A 26573-nucleotide genomic window follows, 5' to 3' on the forward strand; every position below is an offset into this window, starting at 1 on the left:
TGGAAATAATAATTTTCTCACTGTCAAGTCAAAATTAAGCAAATACTGAAAACCCAAAAATTACACTGCACAAAGTCATTTCATCTTTCTTTTTAAGCATCAGCATTTTCTCAAAATAGCTGCTCAATGTTTTAAAACGCTGTGACATAAAACTTCCTGGCAGAAAAAGCTCACAATTTGAAAGACTTCACTGTAATTTCCTTCTAAAATCGGTTGTGTGTTCATTTCCCCACTAGGTGGCACTGTGGTTCTTCTATCTGAGGTCTTTCCAATGCAAATCAGAGAAGAGATAAAACTGATTAATAGATGTTTGACTGCAGTTGACAGCATGCTGTTTGATCCTAATCCAATGGCCACACAGTGCATGTGATTCTCATAGGCATTTCTCTCATAATGTTGTGACAGCAATGGAAGATACTGTGCTGAATACAAAGCAAAATGGCAGGAGGTGAGCTTGGGCTCAGCAGAACTCAGGCTGTTAGTGAAAACGCCTTGTGGTGATTGTTTTCGAAAGACAACCTGGCACACTGCCGCTTATGGCTGAGCGGCTCCGTCTTGACTCTGATTCATCAAGATTAAACAGTGAGCGCCAATCTGGGATAATGTTTCCGGTGACCGCCACATTTATAAAGCTCTAAAATAAGCAAAAAAGGAATCTGAGATCAGTCCCTGCAGACACTAACATTCTAATAAAATAATCTAGTTAATCACAGATTCTCACCCAAATGAAAAGATAAGGGAAATATATCTTTATTTGTGGTTTATCTAAATATCTACACATTTGTATTCTCTCAGACAAACAGCAGCAGAGTTGATTATGCATATATCTGTCTAATCCACTTCAGGAGCTTAAGACTTGAGGGCAATCCTGCATTGTTGTTGTGTATTATTAAGTCTAAATAAGTAGCTCGACAAAGTGTATGGCAGTCTCAGATAATTAAAGGCATGTCATAGCAAGATGTCAAAATGTGGCCATGATTAATGTTTAAAACGGGAAGACTGCATGAGCCCCAATAATACTGTCAAGTATTCTGAGATCAATGTTGATACTGCATTTAGTTTCTAAATGTCTTGAAGAGTCAACAATGCTACCTGACTGTCTATCATCTTGAATGACTTAGATTCTATAGTTATGCCTAATGTAAAGCAGTGATTTGAGCTCAATATTAACTCGCTGATGTAAAGCTAGTATAACATTCACCATTTTACCATCTCAGTTACCAAGTCAACAGTATCTAATTACAATCAAATATTAGTTTGACATATTAGCTGTGTCTCAATTCAGAGGCTGCATCTTTCGAAGGAGCTCCATAGCAACTCAACCACGAAGAGATAGCAGAAAACAAAAATCTTCTATGATGAAATCAATACTTAGACACATGCAGGGAGCCTTTATCACTTGTGTAATAACATACCTATAATAACACCACACATGACCCCACAGAGAATTATACCATTCTGACCCCCAGACTATTTGTTTTAAAGTCAGGGGCTGACACCTATATGTGATTCCAAGAAATTCCAACTTTGTCAGGTGCAAATCTCAAGGCAGATGGAACTGAATGCCGCGCTTGGTCAAATAACCAGAGCTCCAAGCTGTTTGGTTTAGATCAAGCACCTGGGTTCTGTTCTGTTTCCTCCGCTCTGCTGTTTATTCTTTATTTCCAACATAAGTGATTTCCCCTCTCCTACTTCTCTGAGTTTGTTTCAATGAACAAATAGTCTCGATAATGTCCCCATCTGGAACTCCTCTGTGTGTTAATGATTACACAAGCTTTCTGCTTGATGGAGTGTTTGTGATCCGGTGATTATAGTGGATGTGGATGAGGCTGTGTGTGTGTGTTTGTGTGTGTTTGTGTGAGAAGGGAAAAAAAGGAGAGAAATTGTGTGTGAGTGCAGATGTCCAAGCCAGTCAGTCCCAGATATTATTTAACCTACGCTGTGATAACCTTCGGAACCATAAAGTGTGGACGTGAGAGAGAATGTGATAAGTTTCATAAAATCCTGTTTAGGGTTTACTCAACCTCCTACTCCACTTGTGAGAGGTAGACATTGCATGACTATATTGATTCTTTCTTAAACCCACTCGGTTAATTTGATCAGCGCTCTAATGACCCATAATTTTAGTGATCAGGCTAATTGGGGATTTGAGAGTAATGGCAGTCAGCTGTGGAAGGGAATGTGGGGTGCACTCATTTCAAAGCTCCTGATGGGGGGGTGGAGAAGCTAGGTGGAGTTGGTCATCTCAGCAGCAGAAAGTCGACCGAGACGAGGCCACAAACCAAATTCTCAAAATCAGACATGGGAGTTCTCTGCTATTCAGAAAACAGATGCAAACTGGGGGACATCTGAGGTCAATTTGTCGAGATAACTCTAGAGGAGGCACTGTGTCCCGAACTGGTAAATTAGCTATAATATCTGTGAATCCTATTGAACCCAATAAATTGAATAGAATTCAGCACCATGCTGGCCAACAGGCAGATGTGACCATTCCTAATTCCCAGAGTGGGTGGGTGATCCAAATGTTCAGAGTTCACTACACAGCTGGTGGAACCCTAGAGACTCTTTGGGAAGGTCTTGCATCGGTTGCATAGTTGACACATTTTTTCAATTTAGCAGCTTATTTACTGGGACTGATGGTCGTATGATTGGTTTTTGAAGTATTCATGCAGTCAGCTCAGCACTGATGTGGAAAACAAGCAGTATATCATACATGCTCAATTGAGTGCTATAACTGAGCCTGATGAAAAATGCTGTCAACATCACAGAAGCCACAGAGGAAGAGAGGGTTTAAGTTACACTTCATTTCCAAGGCATCTCCACATAAACACAGTGTTGATGGCGTCCTTAAAATTTGTCTTCAAATGTAGCTTCTCTGTTGCTTAGACAGGAAGTGCTCTGATGTTCACATGTATTGAACATGTTGCTGTAAAACACAAACTCTCCACAGCTAGAGCTCCCTTGTTCTGTCTTTGATTCGTCAATCAGCTGCAGATCTCTATAAAAGTCATAGATCACAGTGGGTTCACTATATATATATATATAAAATATGATTATAACTTATGTACCTATCAGAGCAGATAAGCACAGGAAAGTAACTCTTCATATAAACGGCATACGAAATCAGAATTTGGAAAGATCTTTTCTGTGAATATTGGAAGAGGCGGAACAGTGTAGCAATGGTTGACCTCAGTGCCCTGACTGTTATAGGTTTAAAAAAAGGGGGGGTTACTGATACTGAAACTTCCCAAAGAGTGACTCTTTTAGCCTGAATGTGCTGAACTAATGGGAGATTTCCTCAGGGCTCCAGATGTTCCTTCTTTCTGGAAGACAGGACTGGGGCTACATTCCCAGTGCAATGACTGCATGTTTCTCCTCTCTGTGAGTAATGGTGACCTACTTCCTTCATCCAAAATGCTAAGTTGAGCACTTTCTCAGGTTTTCATCTGTTCAGTTCTCAAAAGCTGGCTGAAAAAAACCCAATAAACTTTTTTTAAAAAGTCCTCACAACAGAAAAGACACAAACATCTTTATGTTTGCTGGAGATATTTATTTTGAGCCTTTTCTTTTCTTTTCAAAACAATATACATTATAAATTGAAAACATTCTTATAACATATTTCTCCAATCTTTTGCTTTCCCTGCCTTTGCAATAAAGGTTTTTGTTTTTGACTACGAGTAGTAGAAAGGATTGGACATCTTATATTAAACTATGGGAAAATTGCAGTTCATTACAGTCTATCAAATACATTATTTACAAATGATGACATAGAACTTGCTGGGAACAGGATAAAAAAATTATTGAAATATCTGACTCAGATAAAGGAAAGGCACAGGATATTAATCATTATCTCAAATAAGGCCCTAAAACAGACAATCCCAGCTACATTTTACACATTTTCAATAAAATCTTTAATTAAGTTAAACAATATTTCCAAGTTAGAAAAACAGACCATTGACCCAGCTTGACATTATTTGTCATTTTCAGAAGCAACTGTACAATGTCAACAAAGGTTAATTTACTGCTCAGGAGGCTGCAGAGCCAAGGAATCAATGGTTTAATGTGAATCACTGAATCACAGTGTTTACAGTCAACAGCTCCTTCCCACATGGACAATATCCATTTTGCTCAAATATGTTTTTCTGCCTTGTTTAGTGAGATCCAAAGTGCCATATTGATCGCTGTCTCCTGAAACTTCACATATTGTTTGATAATTATGGGTTGAGGCTTCCTAAGAAAATGTACTTGGTCTGATGATGGCAATATAAATAACAGCAAAGAAAGTAAGAACTTTAAAAGGCAGCAGTTTAGCAGAGAGCCTGTATGGCTTGAAATGATGCCCTGAAATACACCTCAATTTCTTCCATAAACTAGCAAAGGCAAGGCAAAGGTCAATTAAGTTTTGCTAATTTGCATAATATGAAAACTACTATTCCTTCATGCAATTACATTGTAGGAGAAAACAATTATTTTACAGGTGTTATTTCTAGTAAAGTGGACACATTAGGTGAAGATGGAGATATACTGTCTGAGGGGATGAAGTCATTAGACTCAAGCTATATTGCACAATGAAGGAGTAAGGCCCATTGACATTCCCTAGGGATGAGGAATATGAATATAGTGAGCACCAAATACCATAAACCTTTGACGTCTATACACATTCAGAACAGCACTACAGGCTTTAACCATCTCATCGTTTCATCATGGTGACAGCAGTTTTTACATTTGGATCATTAAAAACATTAGCTGCTTTTAACTAGGCAGTTGCTTGGGCAAACAAATGGAGAATGACCATGATGAAAAGTGAAATTCATCAGTACACATTGAGAAATGTGGATTTAGAGTCTATACCAATGGCATTCCTGGCTGTGCAGCGGTAGATACCAGTGTCTTTTTGTGTGGGGTTCTGAATAATGAGGGAACCTTGTGGATGGAGGTACTTGTTTCCAAAAAGGCGTGGCTGTGCACTGACGGCCAAGCGGGTTTTATCAGGTGTTTCCCATGCAAGCTCCACTTTCGGAATCCCATTTGCGACACAGTTCAGCTGCACAGCAACTCCACGTTTAGCATAGGTCACAGGCGGAGGGCCATTTGTAATTTTAGGTGGGTATGTAATCACACTTACTGCTGCAGAAAGCTGAGAACTTCCATACTCATTTGCAGCCCGACATGTATAGGACCCCCGATCATAGACTGATACTTGTAGGATTGCAAGCGTCCCATTGGGCAGTACAGAGTATCGTCCAGCTCTCTGTGGTCTATTGAGGACAACCCCACTGGGTAGTGTCCATGTTAGTCTGATGGGTTCGACACTGGTTTGACAATCTAGCAATAGTATTTCCCCGTTCATGATGCTGATAGGAGAGTTGTATCTGTTGTGGATCTCTGGTTTTATTCCCGGGGACAATGTGATAGTTCGTTCCACAAGCCCTCCAGTATTATGCCCCAGACAGCGGTACATACCAGCTTCACCAACAGATGGATTACTGATGATCAGAGATCCACCAGGCTGATGGAAAAACTTGGAGAATCGAGCACCACTCAGCAATGGTATGCCATTGGGTAAGATCCAAGTGACACGAGGGAGTGTTGAGCCCTCAAAGGAGCAATTCAAAGTCATGGCATTCCCCACAGTCAGTGAGAGACTATGTGTTTTGGGACCTCTAATTTGTGGCCTCTCAACAACCTCTCTCACATCCAAATCCACCAACAGTCTGACCTCCCCTCCTTCGTTCCGAGCGATACAAGCCAGTTGCCCTGAGTCGGTCCTCTTGATTGACCGGATTTCCAACGTGCCATTCTGGTGAACTGTCATTCTGTTGCTGTAGTACGGTGCAGGAAGGATCACGTTCCCGGTTAAAACCCACATGATGCGAGGGGTAGGTGTTCCCTTTGCGACACAGTCCACCAGTTTCCGCTGATCCTGGACAGCAGTTATCTTGACAGCACTGGCAGTTTCTCTTAAACCATTGATCGTTGGAGGGGTTACTAGGACTTCCAGCCTGATGACTTTATGGTCTTGTCCTACATTGTTCCTGGCCATGCAGGTGTAGTTACCTCCATCAAAACGTTGGACCTTTTGAACCACCAATGTCCCATCATCCAGGACCTGATATTTGTCCAATACAGGGGCAATCACTCTATTTGTAGGGGAAATCCACGTGATGACAGGCATTGGTTCACCTTTGGCCTTACATCTCAGTGAAATGGACTCACCATAGAAAACCCGCACAAACTTTTGATCTTTATCCAGGATTTGTGGTGGAGGAGTTGCAACCTTAAGCTTAACTCTGACCTTCATCTCATCTTTGCCAACTTGGTTCTCAGCATAACAGGTGTAGTCCCCTTCCTCTGGCGTGCCGACATCATTGAAATACAGCGTCCCATTGTCAAACACCAGATACCTACAATACATGCAGTTGAGGAAGGAGAGGGATACAAATTGTTTAAAGACTTTAATGACTTGAGTTTCAGATAAAAGTTATGTCCATCAATAAATTAAATAAATTATTTTTAAATTATATGCAGTTACATCATCATTAATCGGCCGCTGTCACCAATATCGTCTTTCATTTTTTCAAATTCATGCATGTTGTTGAACTGCAGAATTGTTTAAACCTGTGTTTTAATACTGACGAAAATCAGTGTTTTTGCAATTTTTAGATTGTGTGCCAGTTATTCCTGATAAGCACCAGACAACAGCCCACCAATGCACATAAGATGGCATGAGACTGTAGGGCCATGTGAACACACATAAATCCCAAAAGCTAAAAAAATTTGAATGCTTGAACAAAATCCATAAGAGTGTGGCCCATTGGACTTGAATAAAAATGTAGAAAAGTTGTTGTATTTAGTTGTATCAGCAATGGTAATAAGAGAACATAAAAATTATACATGGGATTCAACTACATGTTCAGTGAAAGTTGCATCAGGAAAATATTGCAAAGTTGATAAGGAAATAATTTTTTTTACGTTTTATCCTTTTATACAGCTGGAGCATTTGGAAAAAACACAATCTTTAAAATGGTTCTAATCTTAGAACAACTCTCAAAAAGTAAAAATTGGTGGATGTAAGTACCTTCGTAAACATTTTGGCAAAGTGGGTTTTAAGAATACATTTCTTCATCTATTTTCGATTTATAATAATACTTCTAATTTGATTGCATCCTATTTGATAAATTACAGCTCTTTTGTTAAATAAGACAAAGGATTTGAGTTTTTATGAATACCACCAACAGTCATGGGATATTTCAAAAATCAATTAGTAATTTCAATGATATCTTAAGAGAACAGGTTAAAATACTTGCAGGTCAAACCAGTTCCATGTTAGAGTTAAACCATATTGAAGAGATGTCCTTGTGACCAAAGTAGTGTTCCATTTTTTACATTTTTTCCCTCCAATTAGATGTCATAACCACATTTTTAAGAATTTCAAAAATTTGCATATGTCCTCCATTTATTTATTGTCACCACAAACTAGGGTCTTTACAACAATATTTTATTTACTCTTGATTTTTTAGGTTTCAGTAGAGAGGAGGAGCTCAACAATTCTACTGTTGAATACACGCTACATAACACAGGAAAGACTTCTAAATAGAGGCCATCAGCAACTCATACCTGCGACTGCGTCCTCCCCTGACATGGTCTCTCTGTTTCACCGGGTTGACCATGGTGCCATCCGGCAGTGCCCAGCTGATCTCAGGGCTTGGGAGCCCAGACGCCACGCAGTCCACTTTCAAGGCTCCCCCATAGACCACTTCCTGACTGGATCGCTGCTGCTTCTGTTCAATTTTGGCTGGCCTTGTCAGTACAGTGACCCGCAGCAGAATGTAGTCATCACCTATCTTGTTGCGTGCCATACACAGGTAGTCCCCACTGTCCTTGTCGGTCACAGAATGGATGGTTATAGTGCCATTTGGGAAGACCTTAATCCTGGGGTCAAAACTGCAAAAGTGATAGAAGAAGTACCATTCAGAAGATGTTACATAAATACAGTTATTTGAACATTTAATTAAGGATGTAGAAAAATTATTAAATAATCATTTGTGAATTTACTACCTGTACTGTGAATCCACCAGCTTCTTAGAGGGTGTCCTCCAGATGATCCAGGGATTCGGCTCTCCTGTTGCCACACAGTTGAGCAACAAATTTCTTCCATAAATCACATCTGTTCTCTTGGGGGATGATGAATTGATACTTGCCTTGGAAGAGGATGGATTCTTCTTGGTCATCAAGATCACAGTTCTCTTGCTGGATGCCACTGCGTTACTGGCTGAGCACTCATATCTCCCAGCATCTCCCGGGCCCAATCCCTTTATGTAGAGGGTTCCATTAGGAAAGACCGAGGGGTTGTGTCCAGTGAGAGACTGGGAAGCGGTGAATTGTACGCCATCAGACGTGATCCAGTGAATGACAGGTTGAGGGACACCTGTGGCGGTACAGTGGATGTAGGCATTGCTGCCCTCTAGAAGGGTGAGGTTTTCATTTGGTGTCTGTTGAATCACTGGTGGCAATGCTGACACATAAAGGTGGACAGAGACACTGTCAGTTCCAACTGCACTGCTGCCAATGCACTTGTAAATACCTCCGTCTGTGTAACTGGCCTGGCTGATCCGGAGGGTTCCATTACCGAAAACAGCCACACGCTGCGGGAGGGGCGTACCAATTGAGGCAGCAGCTAGGCGAACATGGTTAGGGAGCAACCATGTGACTTTAGGCAAAGGGTGCCCCTCTACTTCACACTCCAAATCCACTTTGCCACCGAGAGGCACTGTCATGTCTCTGTTCCGAGGCTGGAGCATCCGAGGATGCTGAGACAGGACCACAAGGTTGACCACCATTTGGTCTGTACCATACTGGTTCTGGACCTTGCACAGGTACTGACCCCCGTCCATGGGCTGTGTGTTCTTGATGATTAATGTACCATTTGGTTGGACCTCAAACCTGTGAACCCTGGTGCTCTGTGCAATACTTGCCCCTGCATGAGTGGAAAGACAGATATTTTAGATATAACACTGTTGACTTACATACAGTATAGGTGAAGAATTACTGTAAAGAAAAGATAAGAAAAAACAGTATTTTTATGGCATGAAAAATCATTTTGTGTGGTTCTGTGTATCTCAGAATGTTCAAGGAAAATGACTTGATCTACTAATCATCCTAATAATGAGACAAACACTGGTTTGTTAAAGTTGGTGTTGCTTATTTATTTTGTATCATATACAAACTGATAATACGTTTGTATGTCATGTTTGTTTTCTCAAGGTTGTATATACTTTACACTACAATTAAACTTATTTTTTACTTATGCTGAGTGTCCAACCATGATATAAACCTAACAACAAGAATATAAATGCGTTTTACACAAAGTGCATGTGTTAACATTTCCATTCAAACATCTTTTATTTTATCTGATATAAGATAGTTACTTACTGTATGACCCAATGACATGCAGCTAACACATGGTTGGTTGATTGAATTATATAAAGTTGAAACACAATATAATATAATATGATAAAATACAATGATAATAATATCAATGTCGTTAAATTACAGAAATGTCTGTCAGCCTGTCTTTCTTTCTGTCCCTGAAACGCGTGACTCATTTCTCCATTCAATTTATCAGCTCCAAACTCACTCTGCATGTGTGTTGTTAAGGGACCAAGGAAGTGCAGTGTTAAATTTGTCATGGTTAGGAGACGGATTGCATTTAATATTAATAAAAGAAATCGAATAAACAGTCGACCAGGACATTGCTTCGAGTGGGGCTGGGGTTTAACAGTCAGTCTGTTGACCCAATAGAGCATGTATTCTTCTACGTACCTAAAATACATTTGTTCTACAGTTGTGGTTACTGCTTGCAAACCAAAAGTAGTCAGCAATAACATTTAGCCGTATCATTTTGATAATTTCATAGAATCACTTCCTCTTAAGCAATTTGTCTACAAAATATTTTAGCAGTACAGGCCTGTTTGAGGAGGGCTCGCTGATAAAAACGAATAATTCTGAAGTAGGCCCCTGATTGTGTCATAGAAGCTGTTCTTAAAATTATAATACATATTATTCACAAGTGAAATTTCAGAAAGAAAGCTGCAGACAGCACGACAGAGCAAGCAAACAACCAATCCCAAGCATTCATGTTATGAATCATTAAAAATCACAATAATAATTTCCATTTTCCATTACAGTGTTTGTAAAAAAGGAATAGCCAACACTGTTCTAAAATGTGTGTATACAGAAGTTTTGATTTTGAATCATACATACCATTGGCAACTTTAGTCCATGACAGGAACGGCTTTGGCTCTCCATCAGCCTCACAAGGAAGTTGAGCATCTGTTTCAGCTTTCACTGTGAACGTTTGGACATTGCCCACTGATATCTGTGGCTTCCCTCTTGAAATAGATCCTCTTCCAGGTAGCTGGTGCGCACTGGACACATCCTGGGTATTTGTCAACAGTTCCTCTCGAAATTGATTAGTTTGGATTGCAGGAATTGCTGGGGTAGGAGTGGCCTGTTTATGTATTTGCCCACTGGTGATTTTTGAGGCAAAGGAAGTAATTTTGTGGTCAGGTGACTGGGTTGCAGATTGGTAGTCTGATATTCCCCAAGGCTCTGTGGTAATTATAGGTTTGATTTGCTGGACTGTGATCCTAGGGCCATCCTGGGCAGTGGTCTTTGGTCCTACGTTAACTCCTTCGGAATATGTTTTGGGTGTTGTGGCATGTAACATCTCCTGGGATGGGATCAAAGGATCAGGACTTGATGTGGTGGTGGAGGGAGCTGTTGTTATGGTGGTACTTGCGATAGAAGGATTCACAACATCAATATTTGCAGTGTCTACCTCTGATTCACCGCTTGGGGTGTTATGTTGACCGACTCTATTATAATATCCCTCAGACTGTTTAGGTTTCTGCTCGGTAACCCCTTCAGTCTCAAAATGACCATAAAAAAGCAAACTCTGAGTTGTAGTCATGTCACTAGAAGTGTATTCAGATGTTGTCTTGACTGTTTGCTCAATCAAGGGAGAGGATGAGGCAGTTAGAGATGGCAGCAATGAAAAATGCATCCCAGATTCTGTCAGAAGCATCTTTCCACTATCAATTTCAATGGGTGGGTATTGTTTGGCATCTGTTTGCACACTTACATTCTGAAAATCCACAGTGGAATTGTTAGAAAATGGCACATTTCTAAGGTCTCCTGTTATACTTGCTCCAACTGTCTCTAAAAGTCTAGAAGTTGGAAAAGGTCTGCCTGTTAATGTCTGCAAAGTGGTTAATGTGAGCATATCAAAGTGCTCTCGAGATGCATTCTCTGAGACTCTCAAGGCTGTCTGAGAACTTGTCTTTCCATGACCCACTGCTGGAGACGCTGCTGGAAATGATGGTGCTGCTGATGTGCTTTTGAATAGTGGTTTGGCCAGGGGTTGAAGGGGGTCCTTAGTTTTGGGGAGAGAAGTTGGCAGGGAGGAGGGTTTGGTGGCTGGCTCAATGTCATGCCTGGAGACTGGGTTTTCTTTATGACTCAGTTTTCCTGATGATGCTGCTTGGCCTCTGGTGAATGGAACACTGGTATTGAATTTGGCTTTTGTGACTTCTAATGGTTCTATACTTAGCAGTGTGGAGGCAGTCGTCCTGACTGTTGCATGTGGAGCATTCACAGGTGTGGTCGCAGTAAACTGGGTGGGTTCATTCAGCTTTAGTTTTCTTCTGTTTGGTCTTTTCCTCCGATTCCCATTCCTCCTCCGCTGGTTAGGCTGGTCGAGGCGCAGGACCTGTGCTGCAGTTGAACTACTTGCAGTGGTGGGCACAAGGGTGGTTGTCACAAATGATGTTGTAAGCATTGCTTGAGAGTGAAAATCATCAAGTGTTGTGTTCTCTGCCTGTGTATACTTTTCTGATATTGTTGTAGCCTCTCGAAGATATTTTCCACTTTCTTCTTGGCTTGTCTCTGATTCATTTCGTTCGACTGAAGAGATGATTTCAGTTCCACTGGAAGAATGCTCTCTGCCATCATTAGAGCTGGCGACAACATTCAGTCTATTCGTATTCTCACTCCTCTCAGATGTGTCGGTCCAATCAGCTATTTCGACCGCATTAACATTTGTATCCGTGCTATCGTTATCTCTTGGAGAAATTGTGCTGCTGCTTGCACTGTTTGTGTTCACCTGCCAGACAGCGTCGTGTAGTGGAACAGGTGGAGTCTGTGAAACTGAAAATACAGTGTCTGAAGTTATGTATTGATCCAAGTTTGTGTCATGGGTTGTGCGCCATTCATTGTGTGTGGTCTGCATTGTCTGTGGCTGTGTTGTAGCATGTATAATGGGTGCGTGCTCACTGTTAGAAGTGACATGGGTTCCCTGACTTTGTCTGTTTTGTTCATTAGTTTCCATTTGTGTATGTTCTGGACTATTTGGGGTTGTTAGGTAATCTTGCTTCTCTTTCTCCCGCACAGTCATGCCATCTGATGAGCCTTCAATCATGTCTTGTCTCTGTGTTGTTTGCTCTATCTGACTCCTCTCTGTTGTGTACTGAGCTGGTGGAGACGTTACAGTATTCAGAGTATTTCTGTCTCTAATCTTTGCCAAAATATCAGCCCATTTCTCTGGGTCTATTTTACTCTTTGACACATTAATTCTCCTCTTGCTCTCAACTACATGTTTCCTGTCTTCTGTTGGTTTCCTATACACTGGTGGCCTTTGCCCAATATTCTTTGATGGATGGATTCCCCTCCTCCCTGGGGCCACACCTGCTGGAATTCTTCTTCTCACAATATCTTGTCGGATAACTGGGGACATTTCTTGACTTATCTCAATCTCCCCTGATGCCTCCTCTGGGTGGATGTATGTGTTGACCCCGGAGGCGGACTGAGGTCTTGCTGGAAACCTCCTCAAAGGCCTCATGAGCCCAGTGCGCCTGATGATGGTAACTTTTGCAGCCACTGTATCCACACCATGTTGATTAATGGCAATGCATTTATAATAGCCACTGTCTAATAACTGAGTCTGTGGGATATGTAGAGTGCCATTGGAATAGACCAAAGCTCTGGAGGATTTGTCTTGGCCATGAACGATGGTGTTGCTTGGGAGAATCCAGTTAATTTCAGCATCAGGGGAGGCAGATGTCCTGCAAGGTAGGGATAAGGGCTTTCCTGCAATTACCTCCGTGGGTGTATGCGAGGAATCCTCTCCGGGGGGAGGGTTGGAAGATTCCTGCACTGTCAGATGAAATGACAGAACAGCCAGGTCTCCATGAACATTAGCAATGCAGTAGTAAATTCCTGTGTCTGTGTGGCTGACAGATTGAATGACCAGCCTTCCATTATTGGACACAGACACCCTGTTGTCTGGGCTGCTGTATGGGGCCTTCACTTTGGAGCCATCTGGTAGCATCCAGTGAACTACTGCTTGCCCAGAACTGTGCACATTACAGTACATTTGATTTTGACTTCCCAGGATAGCACTTAACACTTTACGAGTCGAATTTGTTGACTCTATTAAGACCCATTTCATTTTTTGTCTCTGCAACTGCTCTACTCCCACTTTCTCTGAGAGATCTGTGCTGAAGATCAGCTTGACTTTCTTGGCTGATGATTGAAGTCTGTTCAGCTGAAGCTCAGCAGATGCTTGCATCAGCCATCCCGGCTGGGCCATGACGTTGACTCTAATGCCTGTATAGTAGAGAGCATCCTTCTCAGAGTCCTGGCTATAGACATAGGTTGGATGAGGTTCTTTGCTGAGCATGATTCCCCTTTTTAAGTGGGCTGGCACACTGCTGTAGTAAGCAATCAGCCTCCACAGTCGCTCATACTTGTCTCTATCAACAGGACATTCAAGATCCACTGAGAAAGTGATATTGGAGGCCAGCTGGAGCTGGTTGACATGCTCCCAGTTGATCCTGGTAATCTGTCTTGGCATGCCAACGGAACACTCCAGATCCACCTCATTTCCATGTTGATCAGAAAGGCCCAGGGAGACGTTTCCAAATGGTTCCCTGAAGTTCTCTGTAGTCAAGACCTCGGTTTCAGTGTCCTCGGGTGGGGAAGTCCTGTGAGGAACACGGATGACTGGGCTGCTGCAGACCAGGTTCTCCAGAGCCAGGAGCTCTTTCTTCTCAAGGTGCATGGGAGACAAACACATAGGACACAGCTGACCACCAGGAAGGGCCTTGTCCTTTTTACATTTCAATACACCTAAATCAAAAGAAAGTAAAAAATAATATTACAAAATATGTACATGAAGTAGTCTTGAATATTCATATTTGATAAAATGCTCAAATGTAACATGGACAATCTTTTTTCTCTTCAAGAATAATGAAAGGCCTGAATGAGATTGCATTGAGACATCAAAAGACTAACCTGGTGAGGTTTTATCCCAGTCATGGAGCCAGTTCATGTTGCAGTCACAGGTCCACGGGTTCCCATGGAGGAACAGGTTCTCGAGCTGAGGCATGGTCGCCACCAGCCCGGACGGCAGCGATGTGAGTAGGTTGTCCGACAGGTAGAGGTGCCTCAGAGTGGACACGTGGAACTGGCCCATGAGAGTGAAGGCGGTGAACGTTGCTGGATGCAGCTGCTGAAGCTGGTTGCCTTCCAGCTGCAGCAGCCGCAAGGAGGTAAGACCCTGGAAGGCATCAGGGTGGATGAACTCCAGTCGATTGTGGTCTAGATGCAACCTGGACACAGACCACAGGCCCTGAAGGGTATGTCTGTTGATCTCCTTCAGCTTGTTGTAGCTGATCTTTAACATCTAAACCAATGAGAAAAGGAGAAAGAAAAGCATCATTAGTAATCATGGCAGTATGAATCTCTTCAACCCTGCCACACCCATTCACAGACATTCATCACATCAGATATGTGATGCATATCATTCTGAACGGAGGTGAAATCAAAAACACATGGAAGATATTTTGAATTGTTTAGTAAGCTGGGTTTATAAGGTGTGTGTGTTTGTGAGTTAAATGCTGCTTTTGAGTGTAAGTTTTGGTTTGCATTCCAGCTTGAGAATATTTAGAATTTGTTTTTACAATTCTGTGCAGTCAAGGGCAAGGTATCAAGTTTATCTTTGGCTTTTAAAAATAACAGAAATAAAAGAAATAGATGTAAGACAGCTGTGTAACACTATCTTGAACTCCTCTGAAAGGTCATTTTTTGAGCACCTGTTAATGCGAGAACACAATGGAATGGAACCATAGTAAGTAAAGCTGGACACAACCAGTTCCAGGTGTTTTGATTCTAGCACGTTGTCTTTATCTTGGTTAACTTGGTGAACTTTGTAAGGGAACCTAGACCATGTTGTGCAAGTTCAAAATTAAAAAGAGCAAGCTCAAAGTCCAGTTGATAAAGGTTCAAATGAGCTTGTTCATGCTCATATCACCTCTTGAAACATTACAGACACTGATGAGGTAACACAGGAAATAAGGTTTTGTCAATATGGACATGCTTTACCTCGTCAGAACAGGAAGAAGCTCATAATAACCTATAATAACACAATTCAAAGACCAAGCAACTGAATTTGGACAAAACAAAGAAACTAAACATTTCCACAAAGATATCAGTGATAAAGCTACTTCATGAAAACAACCCCAGATTTCACAGATACCAACAGTATCTTTAATATCTTTGGAAGACCAACACGCACTTAATCAACAGCCGAATAAGAGCAACAATTTGAGTTCACATCAAAGCGCTACATACGGATGACGCTTGCATAACACTGTACCTGAAAAAGATGTGATCAAAACTATTAAATACAATAAACAAAGCATGCAAATGATTTCGTACAAAATATTAAAGAGCTTTAAAAGAGGCCGGCACAAACAGTTCCTCATGGGACGTGAGGAGTCCTGTACAGGGATATTTTATCCTGAGCATTAATTTATTAATATATTCCAATGTTACAGTTTTGTCCATGGCCAGTACCTGTAGTGACACGAGGTCCCTGAACACTCCATCATGCAGAGTTTGGATATCGTTTCCATGAACCATCAGAAGTTCCAACTTCCGAAGACCAAGCAGTGATTTATCGGTGATCTTTTGAATACTGTTGAACCTGAAACAACAAAACAAATGAATAAAAATCAATTCTTCTCTGCTTTTAGCCCATCTGGTGCTGTACTTTTTTCTTTAGATAAGATAATCCTACATTTCAAACAGTAAACACACTTTAAACATAAGGAAATATAAAATATAACTAGAATAGAAATAATGTATACAATGTATAGAATATATCACAGTGATACACAGAGAGAATGGTTATCCACAGTTATATAAGTTATACCTGAGTTTATAGTGCAATACAGTATAGAACTATATTACAACTGTAGCAAATTAACAGGCATGCAGAATCAATGCCAGAGACTGACCCCAGGTTCATGCGCTTCACGTATTTCGGTACAGCATCTGGGATGGTGAGGAGAGAGCGGAAGGTGCAGTGGAGCTCAGTGGGCTGGGGGCAGGAGCAGGGCCGGGGGCAGGACACAGAGGTAACAGGGGGTAAAACCATCAGCACCAGCAGGGTCCGGAGAACGCGTACCGCCGCAGAGTCCATCTTCATCGGCAGGAGGGAAACTCACAGCAACTGTCCCTATAACAGCACAATGGCGGTGTTATTATTATTGTTGTTGTTGTTGTTGTTGTAGTATTGTAGCAACAGCACAACCTCGGGTATCATCCATCCGAGAGAGGTGGAGTTAAATTTTGCTCAAGCTCCATGTGGATCTCCACCTCCATCATCTCATAAATGGATGAAATCCGGTAAATTACGCACATTGCGCTACAGCGGGATTTCAGCCAAAGTGTTCCCTTTCTTCTTTTTTTTTTAAACTAACAGTTTATTCATTGTAATGGAATATAAATGCTCTCACCTCAAACCCTTGATCGATTATCTTTAAGAAAATCCTCATATTCCTCTGCAGCATGGATAAAGAGAAAAAAAACGAACACGCACAAACGGCGCAGAGTCGAAATGCAAATTGGAGAAAAACTGAAACTTCGGAAAGTTGACGTTGCAAGACAGAAAAGGAAAAAAAAATCGCATACAGGTGTAAATAAGCACAGATTTGATAAATATAGGTACGCGCTTGATCGCTGCGGACCTCCGGTAAGAAATGAGAGAAGGAGACTCTCACGCGCACCGTGGAGACACAACAGGAGGAGCCACACGAAGAGAGAGTTTCAGTGGGAGTTTTTTTTTAGTTGCACTTGACCGAGAATATGATACTCTGATACAGACAAACACACACGCTGGTGAGTGTAAGGCTGAGTTCATGGGGCTGGGATACATTAGGGGTGAGCCATATTGAAACCAGGGGAAATAGATTAACTCGAAATCTAAAGTTTAGTAAATTGTATTGGAAACACTGAACGAAAAGTAATTGAGAGTAATGGTTGTTGCCTGTTAAAACACTCAAGCATAAATTTTGTTCCTAATTATATTAAAGAACGCACATTTAGTGATTCCCTCATGGCCACAGGCTGGTTCTTGGGTGTGTAAGTGTTGATCTTACAGTGAAAAAAAAGATTAAGATTCATTTATTAAGATACATTTATTTGTCCCAAACACATGCACACTCATGCAATTGTAGGCAAATTGAACCTCTGCTTTTAGCCCATCTGGTGCAGGACACACAGAGCAGTGATAAATCCAGTATCTCAACAAATCGAAGAGAGAAAAAAGCCCTCACAATAGTGTAACACGCACGCACGCACACACACACACACACACACGGAAGGAAAGTTGAGGTTAGTTGTTGCTGCAACATTTTGTGAAAGTGGAACCTGGGTATCTGACATCTGGTTGGCCCTAGAGTTGTAACAAGAGTATGTTCTGGCTTCTTTATGTTGATGTTGGCTTTGTGTTCATAGCAGTTCATGAAACACTACCGGCTGTGTTAAATGGGTCTCTCCTCTCAGCTGGAGGTCTCCATCACCCACTCCCAGTCCAGAGGCCAGTGGCTGCTGAATTCCAGCTTTGTGACAGTGTTTAAGTTGGAACAACGTGGAGGTCAGAGGTAACAGAGGTAAGGCAGCGGAGGGCCTCCTGTTCCCGCTGCTGCACTGAGATCCTCCATCTGTCAGGGTTTCACAGAAAGCATATAGCCTAATTGTACCAAAGCCACAAGGGGAGTGAGGTCAGCGAAGCTCTGTGCCCTGTGGCAGATTTGAGGCCAGCCTCTGTGAAACACCACAGGATCATGGATCGCTTTCTGTTAAGAATGAATATTTCATGGAGCTCCTGAAAAAATACATGTTAAGCTGACAGTGCTTTCAAAATACAGGTGAGATTCACTTCTTGGATAAACTCCAGTTTCACATTTCCCTTAGGCCAGTCTTCTCTTATTGAAACAGAAACACCACCTGGTAACCACAGTGACACCTACAGCTTGTACAATACCTGGATAATGACATTTGATCACTAGGTTTTGCATTTACAATTTGTTTAACAATTATCAATATCGGCACACAAAGGGATCTCAATAAATAAGGTAGACTGTTTTGCAAAAACTACATGTAAAACATGACAGCATCAGCATGCAAGATCATTGATTAATACTGTGCTTTAAGTCTCCATTTAGAGAGACCTACAGGGAATCAAATCATATCATTGCAATATATGATTGTCCTCTGCTGAGCCACCTAAACATAAATATGTACCGTGATCAGCAGGAATAGACTTTGGCGCTTAGACATCAGCAGTAGAACACCACAAGAAGCAATCCTACAAAAATTTCTGTGGGCCATTATTGACTACCTAGAAAATGACTGTATTTTGTGAGTAGACATGGATGAAAATGTACCTGATATATTGGAAATTCGGATTTTAAAATCATACGGTTTATCAGATATAGTTCTATAAATAAGTCTTCCAGTCAAGTGTCGTGTCTGTTCCAGTTGAGGAATGGCTGGATGAGTAGACCCCCTTTATCCAGCCAGCTACCATGACATTCTCGGAAAAAAATAAAAAACTTCTGAACGGTTTCTTTATGAGAGTGAAAATTCAATAAAAGAATCGGTGTGAGTATTCCTGCTTTTACACACACTGTAAATCTCAGTCAGACATATGGCTTTCATATGTGCTCAGGATGACTTTCTGTGATCTAATGATGATTTGGTTGGAAAAAGGCCGAGCCTAGGCCAGAGAGTATCTGGATCCAGTTCTGACATTACGTAAACACCAAGGGAAGCATAATGCCTGGAAAATTAGAGGGTGAAATCCTCAACATCTGCAAATGCATCCCAGGATGTTGGGTTCAAGGGTGACGAGGCAGCAGAAGGTAAAAGGATTAGCACTTCATTCTCCATGGCTCCAAACTGTTTTCAGGGAGAGAGGCAGCACAAGGTGGAGCTTGATCCCACAAGATCTATTCACACGCCTACGCCATTTTCTCCTGTAGCAGCCAAGGCAGATATTGGGAAGTAGGTCAAGAAATACAGTATGTAACACTGCTTGACTGAATTTAAAGTCCTAGGAGAGTAACGGCTTGAAAGTCCAAGGAATGGAAAAAAAGGAAACTATTTACATGTCCCCACACAGCATGGCGTCATGTGCAACCCACAGTGGATGACAGCATATTGTTCCAGCAGCTCAATTTCATAACTCATTGAGGTCATTTTAAATGTTTCCTTGATCTTTTCCACTCTACCTCTTGAGGCAATATGAAGCAGACATTAGAATGAAGATCAATTATCATCCGAGTCTGAGTTCCCCTCAGCTGTATGTATCTTGATCACAAGTTTAATGTCCTGGCGTTCTCATCACTTGTTTTGAGCAGGAGCAGATGTTTTCAGATGGAAAGCTGCAGAATCCACTCAGCAGCAAAGAGCAGACACAGCAACAACAAACTAACTGGTAGCCATGGAGGAGAAGTTAGCAACTTAGGAGCCAGATATTTCCTTCAAGGGTTGGGTAGACACCAAAAACAAAGCTGAAAAAGACACACACACACACCATTTCACATGATTCACTGTGTTTCAATTTGGATGTTTTACACTCAGATGTACACTGTATATATATATCACTTTCTGGTGTAGTGCATGCATCTTAACAGGGAAGTGTTGTCTCAGATCAATCACGTCTGTTGTGCATGGCGATCACAACACTTGAATGCAATCGATTCCCACAAAAATACCAGGCTGCTTTGGTCACTTGCCATTGAAATTAAATTTTATATATTTGCTGTGTGTAACCCCTATTGATGGTCATTCCCCTTCGACTCTACAGCCACGATGGTGACTTTTGAAAGTAGAAGCGTGTGCTTGGCCTGTGCTAAAAGCTCCGGAGTCTACTTCAGAAAGATTCTTTAAAGCTCAACATGGGCTGGACCCCTATTTACATTTCGCAGCTCTTGACTCCCTACAATCCCAGTCCCAACCTGAGATCGGCCAGCACGTCCTTTCTCCCCCAGGGCTCTGAGGCCCTGGAACTCCCTGCCTGACGAGATTAGGCTCGCCAACCCGCTGCCTGTCTTTAAATCACTGCTCAAAACCAATTTGTACAGGACAGCCTTTTTAACATGCAATTTCTAACACTGCCTGGTTGTTTTAACTCCTTTATTCCTTTTATTTTCCTTTTTTGCATCCACATTTTGCAAGGCTTTGAGATTAGGTTTAGTTGAGTAAAAAAAAAGGCATAGAGGTAATGATGTCGGATCTACTGAGCGGCACACATGGCTTTCATAGCACTGCCATACAAGCCGATAGCCGGTTGTGTCTAAACGCGCCAATCTGAAATCTTGCCTAGGGCTCCAAAATTGCAAGGGTGACAGAAATATGGCAATTAAAAAAATAATGAAGCCTAGAATCAGGTATGGACAGGCCCCTGCTACAGGAGTCGTTCCCTGGGCCTCAGGATGCTCTGACTATTTACAATTGCCCTGTTGATGGAACACAACTGTTACTGGTCTCCACCACCACCGCCCACACTGAATCTTGTTCTGCTGGAGGATTCTTCGAGGTAATGAGGGAGTTTTTTCTTTCCACAGTCGCCAACGTGCTGGTCATTGTGGGAACGGTTGTGTTTCTCTATAAATGTTAAGGTCTTGACCTTATTATGTTAGGATTTGGTGCTTAAAATTGAACTAAATTCAAAAACTTCGAACTATAGATTTCGAAATGTAAGAAATACTCTCATCATAGTTACATGTGGAAAACATAGTCAAAATAATACCAAAAACTGTTATAATAATAATATATATATATTTTTTTATATTCTTTTTATTGGTTTTTAACCATTTTATAGAACAAACATTAGAAAAACAGAACAGACAACAAAACAAACAGAACAACAACAAAAATCCCACCCCAAACTAACAATGAGCACTGCAGTATATATCCTTACACACATATATACATATATATATATACACACACATACATCCGTGTATACACAAACATACATACATACACAATCAGCAGGATGACAGGAGATAGACAAGGGAATAGCGTATATAAAATAAAAAGAATGAAACAAATAAAATAAAAGAGCAGTTAGGCCTCCCCTTCCAGAAAAAGAATATGAGTTATGGTTTCTGTAAGAATGAATGCACCGGTTCCCAGATCTTCCAAAACTTGACTGATTTGTGATTGAGGTCGTGGGTCAACTTCTCAATGGGGAAAAGAGCAGAAATCTGCGATATCCACATGTCGACTGTAGGGACCTGAGGGGTTGACCACCTCAGCAAAATACATTTTAAAGCCAAAAATAAAAGAATTATCAACAAAGAATTAGTGTCCGCATCAAAGAGATTGTCTAGGGTATGACTGAGGAGACAGAAAGAGGAAGTCAGCAAGAATATTTTACCCGTGACCTCCTGAATTACAGAGTGTACCCCCTTCCAGAAAGTCTGTATACGGTCGCATGACCAAAACAAGTGAATAAATGTACCTTTATGTACTTTACATTTATAACAAAGGTTAGAGGTGTCAGGGAACATTCTCTGGAGGCGAACAGGTGTGTAATAGGTTCTAAAAAAAAATTTAAAGTTCTGTTCATGTATGGAGATTGAGGTACATTTAGGGAAAACCCCACTACAGATCTTGTCCCAGTCTATAGGGTTAAACGTCACCTCCAGGTCGCGCTCCCATACCGGCTTCAAAGAGTCATAACCTGAAGATTCAAAATAAAAAAGTGAAACATAGATCTTTGATATCAGTTTTTTGGGAGACTTAGCCAGAATTATTGTGTTTTCCAACTCTGACACTCCCATGCGAATCTTGCCTGTCCTCAGAAGGGACCCTATGAAGTGACGAATTTGGAGATACTTATAAAAGTCTTTGTGAGGAATATTAAAATCAGCCCTGATTTGCTCAAATGGTTTAACAGAGTCGGAGTCCAACAGGTCCATAAAGTTAGATAGGCCCTTAGATGCCCACTCCATCAGACCAATACTCCTAATCTGTGCTGGTAAATCTGGATTCAGAGCCAGGGGAGATCGGAGAGAGAGGACAGGAGGAATATTCTGGTATTTCCTCACGTCTCGCCAGACTAGTAGTGTGTTATAAACAATTATGTTATTCTTGAGATGATTTAAATGATCTATATTATTGATGAGTGGAAGGGAAGTAAGTTGAAATTTAACTAAATTCAAAAACTTCGAACTATAGATTTCGAAATGTAAGAAATACTCTCATCATAGTTACATGTGGAAAACATAGTCAAAATAATACCAAAAACTGTTATAATAATAATATTTAAAGACAGCATTCATTTAAAGTTATTTAAAATATTGATGTTAAAGTCAGGTTGATGTTAAGAAACTACCAGACATATTGAAACCGCTTTTAGCTTTGTGAACCTGTTGTATGCTCGGTGTTGAATGTTCAGTTAAACAAAGAACAGACACACACAATCACACACTATGTGTCAGAGTAAATGTATGCAACCATTCATATGTAATTTGATACGGTTTTATGAAAAATCCCCTGCAACTTACCACATCCTCCACTAAAAAACCTCTATCCAGATGTTTTCCCGTAACTCACTGATTATTTTGCCTATCGCTTGACTCACGGCTGTTGTGTCCAGTGTTGCTACATGACAGTGAAAAGTGATATGAAGTAGGGGAAGTTGAGTAATTAGAGTTTTGGAGTTTGTTAAACATTAGATTTCTAGGTTGCAATAAATCCTTTAGGGTGTTAATAATTTATATTTTATAATAATAGTCAGGGCAGAGTCACTCCTTCTTAAAGCCCTATGAGACAAATTGTGATTCGTGAATATGGGCTATACAAATAAAATTGGAATGACTGATTGTAATTATATTAATGGAATTATGAATGTTATCAATCCATTAATAAATGCCTGAGGGATCCTATGGCCTAATAAGCCATTACAACTTTAATTATACATGATTATAAATTGTTAAGATTCTCTCTGGTTATCAGAGGTGGGGCATTACAGGGACGTCCTGATAAGTTAAAGAACTAGAAAGACATTTCTGTAAGCCCCTAGTTTGTTCTGTTAAGGGTTTATTATTGTCTATGATGTAGACATTGCAACCATGAGCAATCTTTGAATAATTTCTACTTATACTGGCATTACTGTCAGTTTTTGTGTAAGTGGAATTATCCTCTGATATGGCCACACACTTCCATTAGTAGATGATACAATAATGTGTCAGTGTCTCAGTCACAGGTTTCTAGGCCAGTACCTCCATTCATGTGAAGCCTTTTTCTGTCTTTTGTATTCTGCTGGCTTGCAGCCTCACTTGAGAGAATAAACAGTCCCCCCCGCCTGCTGTGCTGCAGCTGTGCTCACACCCTGCAGACGGCTCTGGCTGGTGGGCCGAAAAAAAAAAAAGGGAATGCCCGCCTCCATAAAGCACTCGCTAACACACAGAACCACCTGAGACAGAGGAGCAGCAGGTCAGACTGCGACTGGCTGCCAGGTGCCGGGAGCCTGGCTGTCATTAAACATACACACTAATTACAGGATTGGGAAAGGGGTCACATCAAACGCACACACTTATGCCAACAGGCATGTTGTCACAACCCCCGTGGAACACACGCACACACATACAGTTAGGTAGTAAGTGGGAGGTTATCAGTACATGGTAAAACCTGTACTGTAAAGCGCTTAGAGCAGTCATTAAGACTTTAAGAATGTATGCAGTTGTACTATGAATATATATTTATTGTAGAGCTGAATAAAATGTCACACATATTCCATAAATAAAAGAGGGAAAGAGGGTGATTCGCCAACTCAGAACACCAATGCAAAATCGGACTCCCTCCCTGGCACCGTTCCCCGAATCACATCCCTGATCTCTCACTCCTAATATATTATATACATATTAACATGTTGACTCAGAAACCTTGTTCAAAAGTGGTCTCATATTGTCAAAATGCTCTTTCCGAGGACACTAATAAGAATTCCCTCCCAATTTTAGCTGCGATACTTGTCAACCAAGCTACCGGCCATCAACCATCTTCCTTCCAGATAAGCTGTTATCAGATGAAGTCCAAAACAGGAACTGTGGATGGTTCCATACAGATGAGTGTTTGCACACTCAAGGGAGGAACAGATAAGTCGTAAATAACACAAAGATGAGTAAGGAAGTTGGATCATGAGGAAACTATGCATGGGAATTGTGATGTGCAAGTAGCATGGGAGAGCAGGGCGGTTTTGTTACCATCTCTTTTTTTATTTTTCTTTGTCAGGAGGTCCTATTCTAGTTGCTCTTGATGACTTTGCAGTAAGAATTCACAGCATGTTTTTACTTTCATGTCATGAACGTTGTCCTTGTGACCTGAATGCATCACATTTAGCCAGATCACAGAGAAAAACTAGTCCTAAAATGATATCCCTGCTCCTGACGTTCACCTTTGAGCATCAATATAAAGTAGTAAAACTTCAATTCTAAAGCACGTCTACTCATTTCCAAATCTCCTCTCCCGGAAGCGTCTCGCTCTCGGGAGCATCCAATCCCCTGGGCCTGAGCCAGCCCCAATGTTGCCTCAGCTGGGGATAGAAAATTCCGCCAGGCCCATTTGTCTCCATCAACAGATGGATCCATCTCCAGAGAATAATGCTCAGGCATCCAGAAGTGGTTCAAATGGAGGGTTAGGGTTAGGGCTAGAGTTTGCAAAGAAACACACAGAGCTCCTAGCTGTCACACTGCCGAGGAGCAAACTGAAAGCCAGTATTTAGACATATTACACCTGCATTGAATGAATGAGGGTTTGCTGAGCTGCCAAGAGGCCAGCAGAAACCGCTGGACAATTTAGGTTTAGTTGTTTGAATTTATGTTTCCTCCGGTTATAATAAAGGTGTTGACAACTTGTCCTGGTTCCCCGTCAGCGTTGAAGCCGACACCTGGCCCTGTCCCTACATCCAAGTCAGCTGCCATGTGGACGCCAAGTCCTGAGTTCGGTGATGGGGGTATTTGGGCAATGACGTGGTTAAGAGAGCACCTCCTGCTGAACCAGGGAAATTTAATTGGCACAGTTGAGTGTAATTGGCGGAGAGCTGCCACAAAGAGACATGGGAGAGACTGACACAGGCCAGAGCTGAGCTGCCAAGAGGCCAGCAGAAACTGCTGGACAATTTGTGTTTAGTTGTTTGGATTTATGTTTGCTCCGGGTTCACTGAAACCTGAATGGTTCATCACTGGATGTTGCTGGGAAACCCCAAAGGCAATGTTGCTTGCCACAGTTATAAAGTGAAATACTTAAAGCACTCACATTTATAAAATAAAATTAACTCAAATTAACTGCTGTGATCCTATGTGCCACACTGGTTCTTGAAGACAGGTGTGCCTAGTATATTTAGAGGCTCAGTATATCGACCAACCAGAAATGCCAACTGGGGAAGCCTCCAACTGGGGAGACACTACTGAAGGAGAGCTCTGCCTCTGTATGTCTACTGTTTTTACACATTAGTATGGACAGAAAATAATTCCCAAATTTGTAGACAGATGGGTAATGAAGATTCTATTTTTAAAATGGGCCACTATGGCTGAAGAGGTAGAGCGGGTTGTCCAAGAACCAGAAAGTCTGTGTTCGATCCCAGGCTCCTCAGTACAATGGCTGAAGTCTCCTTAGGCAAGATACTAAATCCCAAATTGGTCCTGACGGCTAAGCGTGCAGCGTGTTAATGGCATTGGGATAGAAAAAGAGCAGCATAGTAGCACTGTAGAAGATTGGATGTACAGTATAGACACACACAATGGATGGTTTGGTTTTGTATTTATATAGCGCTTTTTGGATGTGGATGACTATGTCTTTTTATTAGATTGTCCCACGGCCATAACCTGAAAGTGAACATAATGCTTCTCATATGAGGTCACTGTGAGAGACAGTGACCTCAGAGATGGGAATCCACCCCTTTAAAACTCCAGACACCGCAGGATTGCTCAGGCCAGACAGACGTGCTGAGCTCAGGCTTAATCACAATTCATGTGCTTATAGCAGCCTGTTTGTGTTATCATGCTCCAATCAATGATGATGGAAACAGAGTTATATTCATGTTGGGCAAAGATTGACAAGCTCAGTTGCAACTAAGGGAAATTGTAGCATATGGTGCTAAAATATGATATATTCAACAAGATGAATTAATCCCTCAAGGGGGAAACTAAATATCC

General features: G+C 41.4%; 1 protein-coding gene across 1 annotated transcript; it reads right to left on the reverse strand.

The window, feature by feature from the left end:
- Positions 1 to 4813: 4813 nt before the first annotated feature.
- On the reverse strand, positions 4814 to 16549 carry mxra5a (matrix-remodelling associated 5a). The gene is made up of 7 exons (XM_061066936.1): positions 16359 to 16549; positions 15916 to 16045; positions 14353 to 14743; positions 10264 to 14187; positions 8059 to 8977; positions 7618 to 7944; positions 4814 to 6404 (listed from the first exon to the last, which is right to left on the reverse strand). Exons 1-7 carry the CDS (start codon positions 16547 to 16549, stop codon positions 4814 to 4816), a joined length of 7473 nt encoding a protein of 2490 aa, XP_060922919.1.
- Positions 16550 to 26573: the final 10024 nt, after the last annotated feature.

The sequence above is a fragment of the Limanda limanda genome, chromosome 23, assembly GCF_963576545.1.
Source record: "Limanda limanda chromosome 23, fLimLim1.1, whole genome shotgun sequence".
NCBI lineage: Eukaryota > Metazoa > Chordata > Actinopteri > Pleuronectiformes > Pleuronectidae > Limanda > Limanda limanda.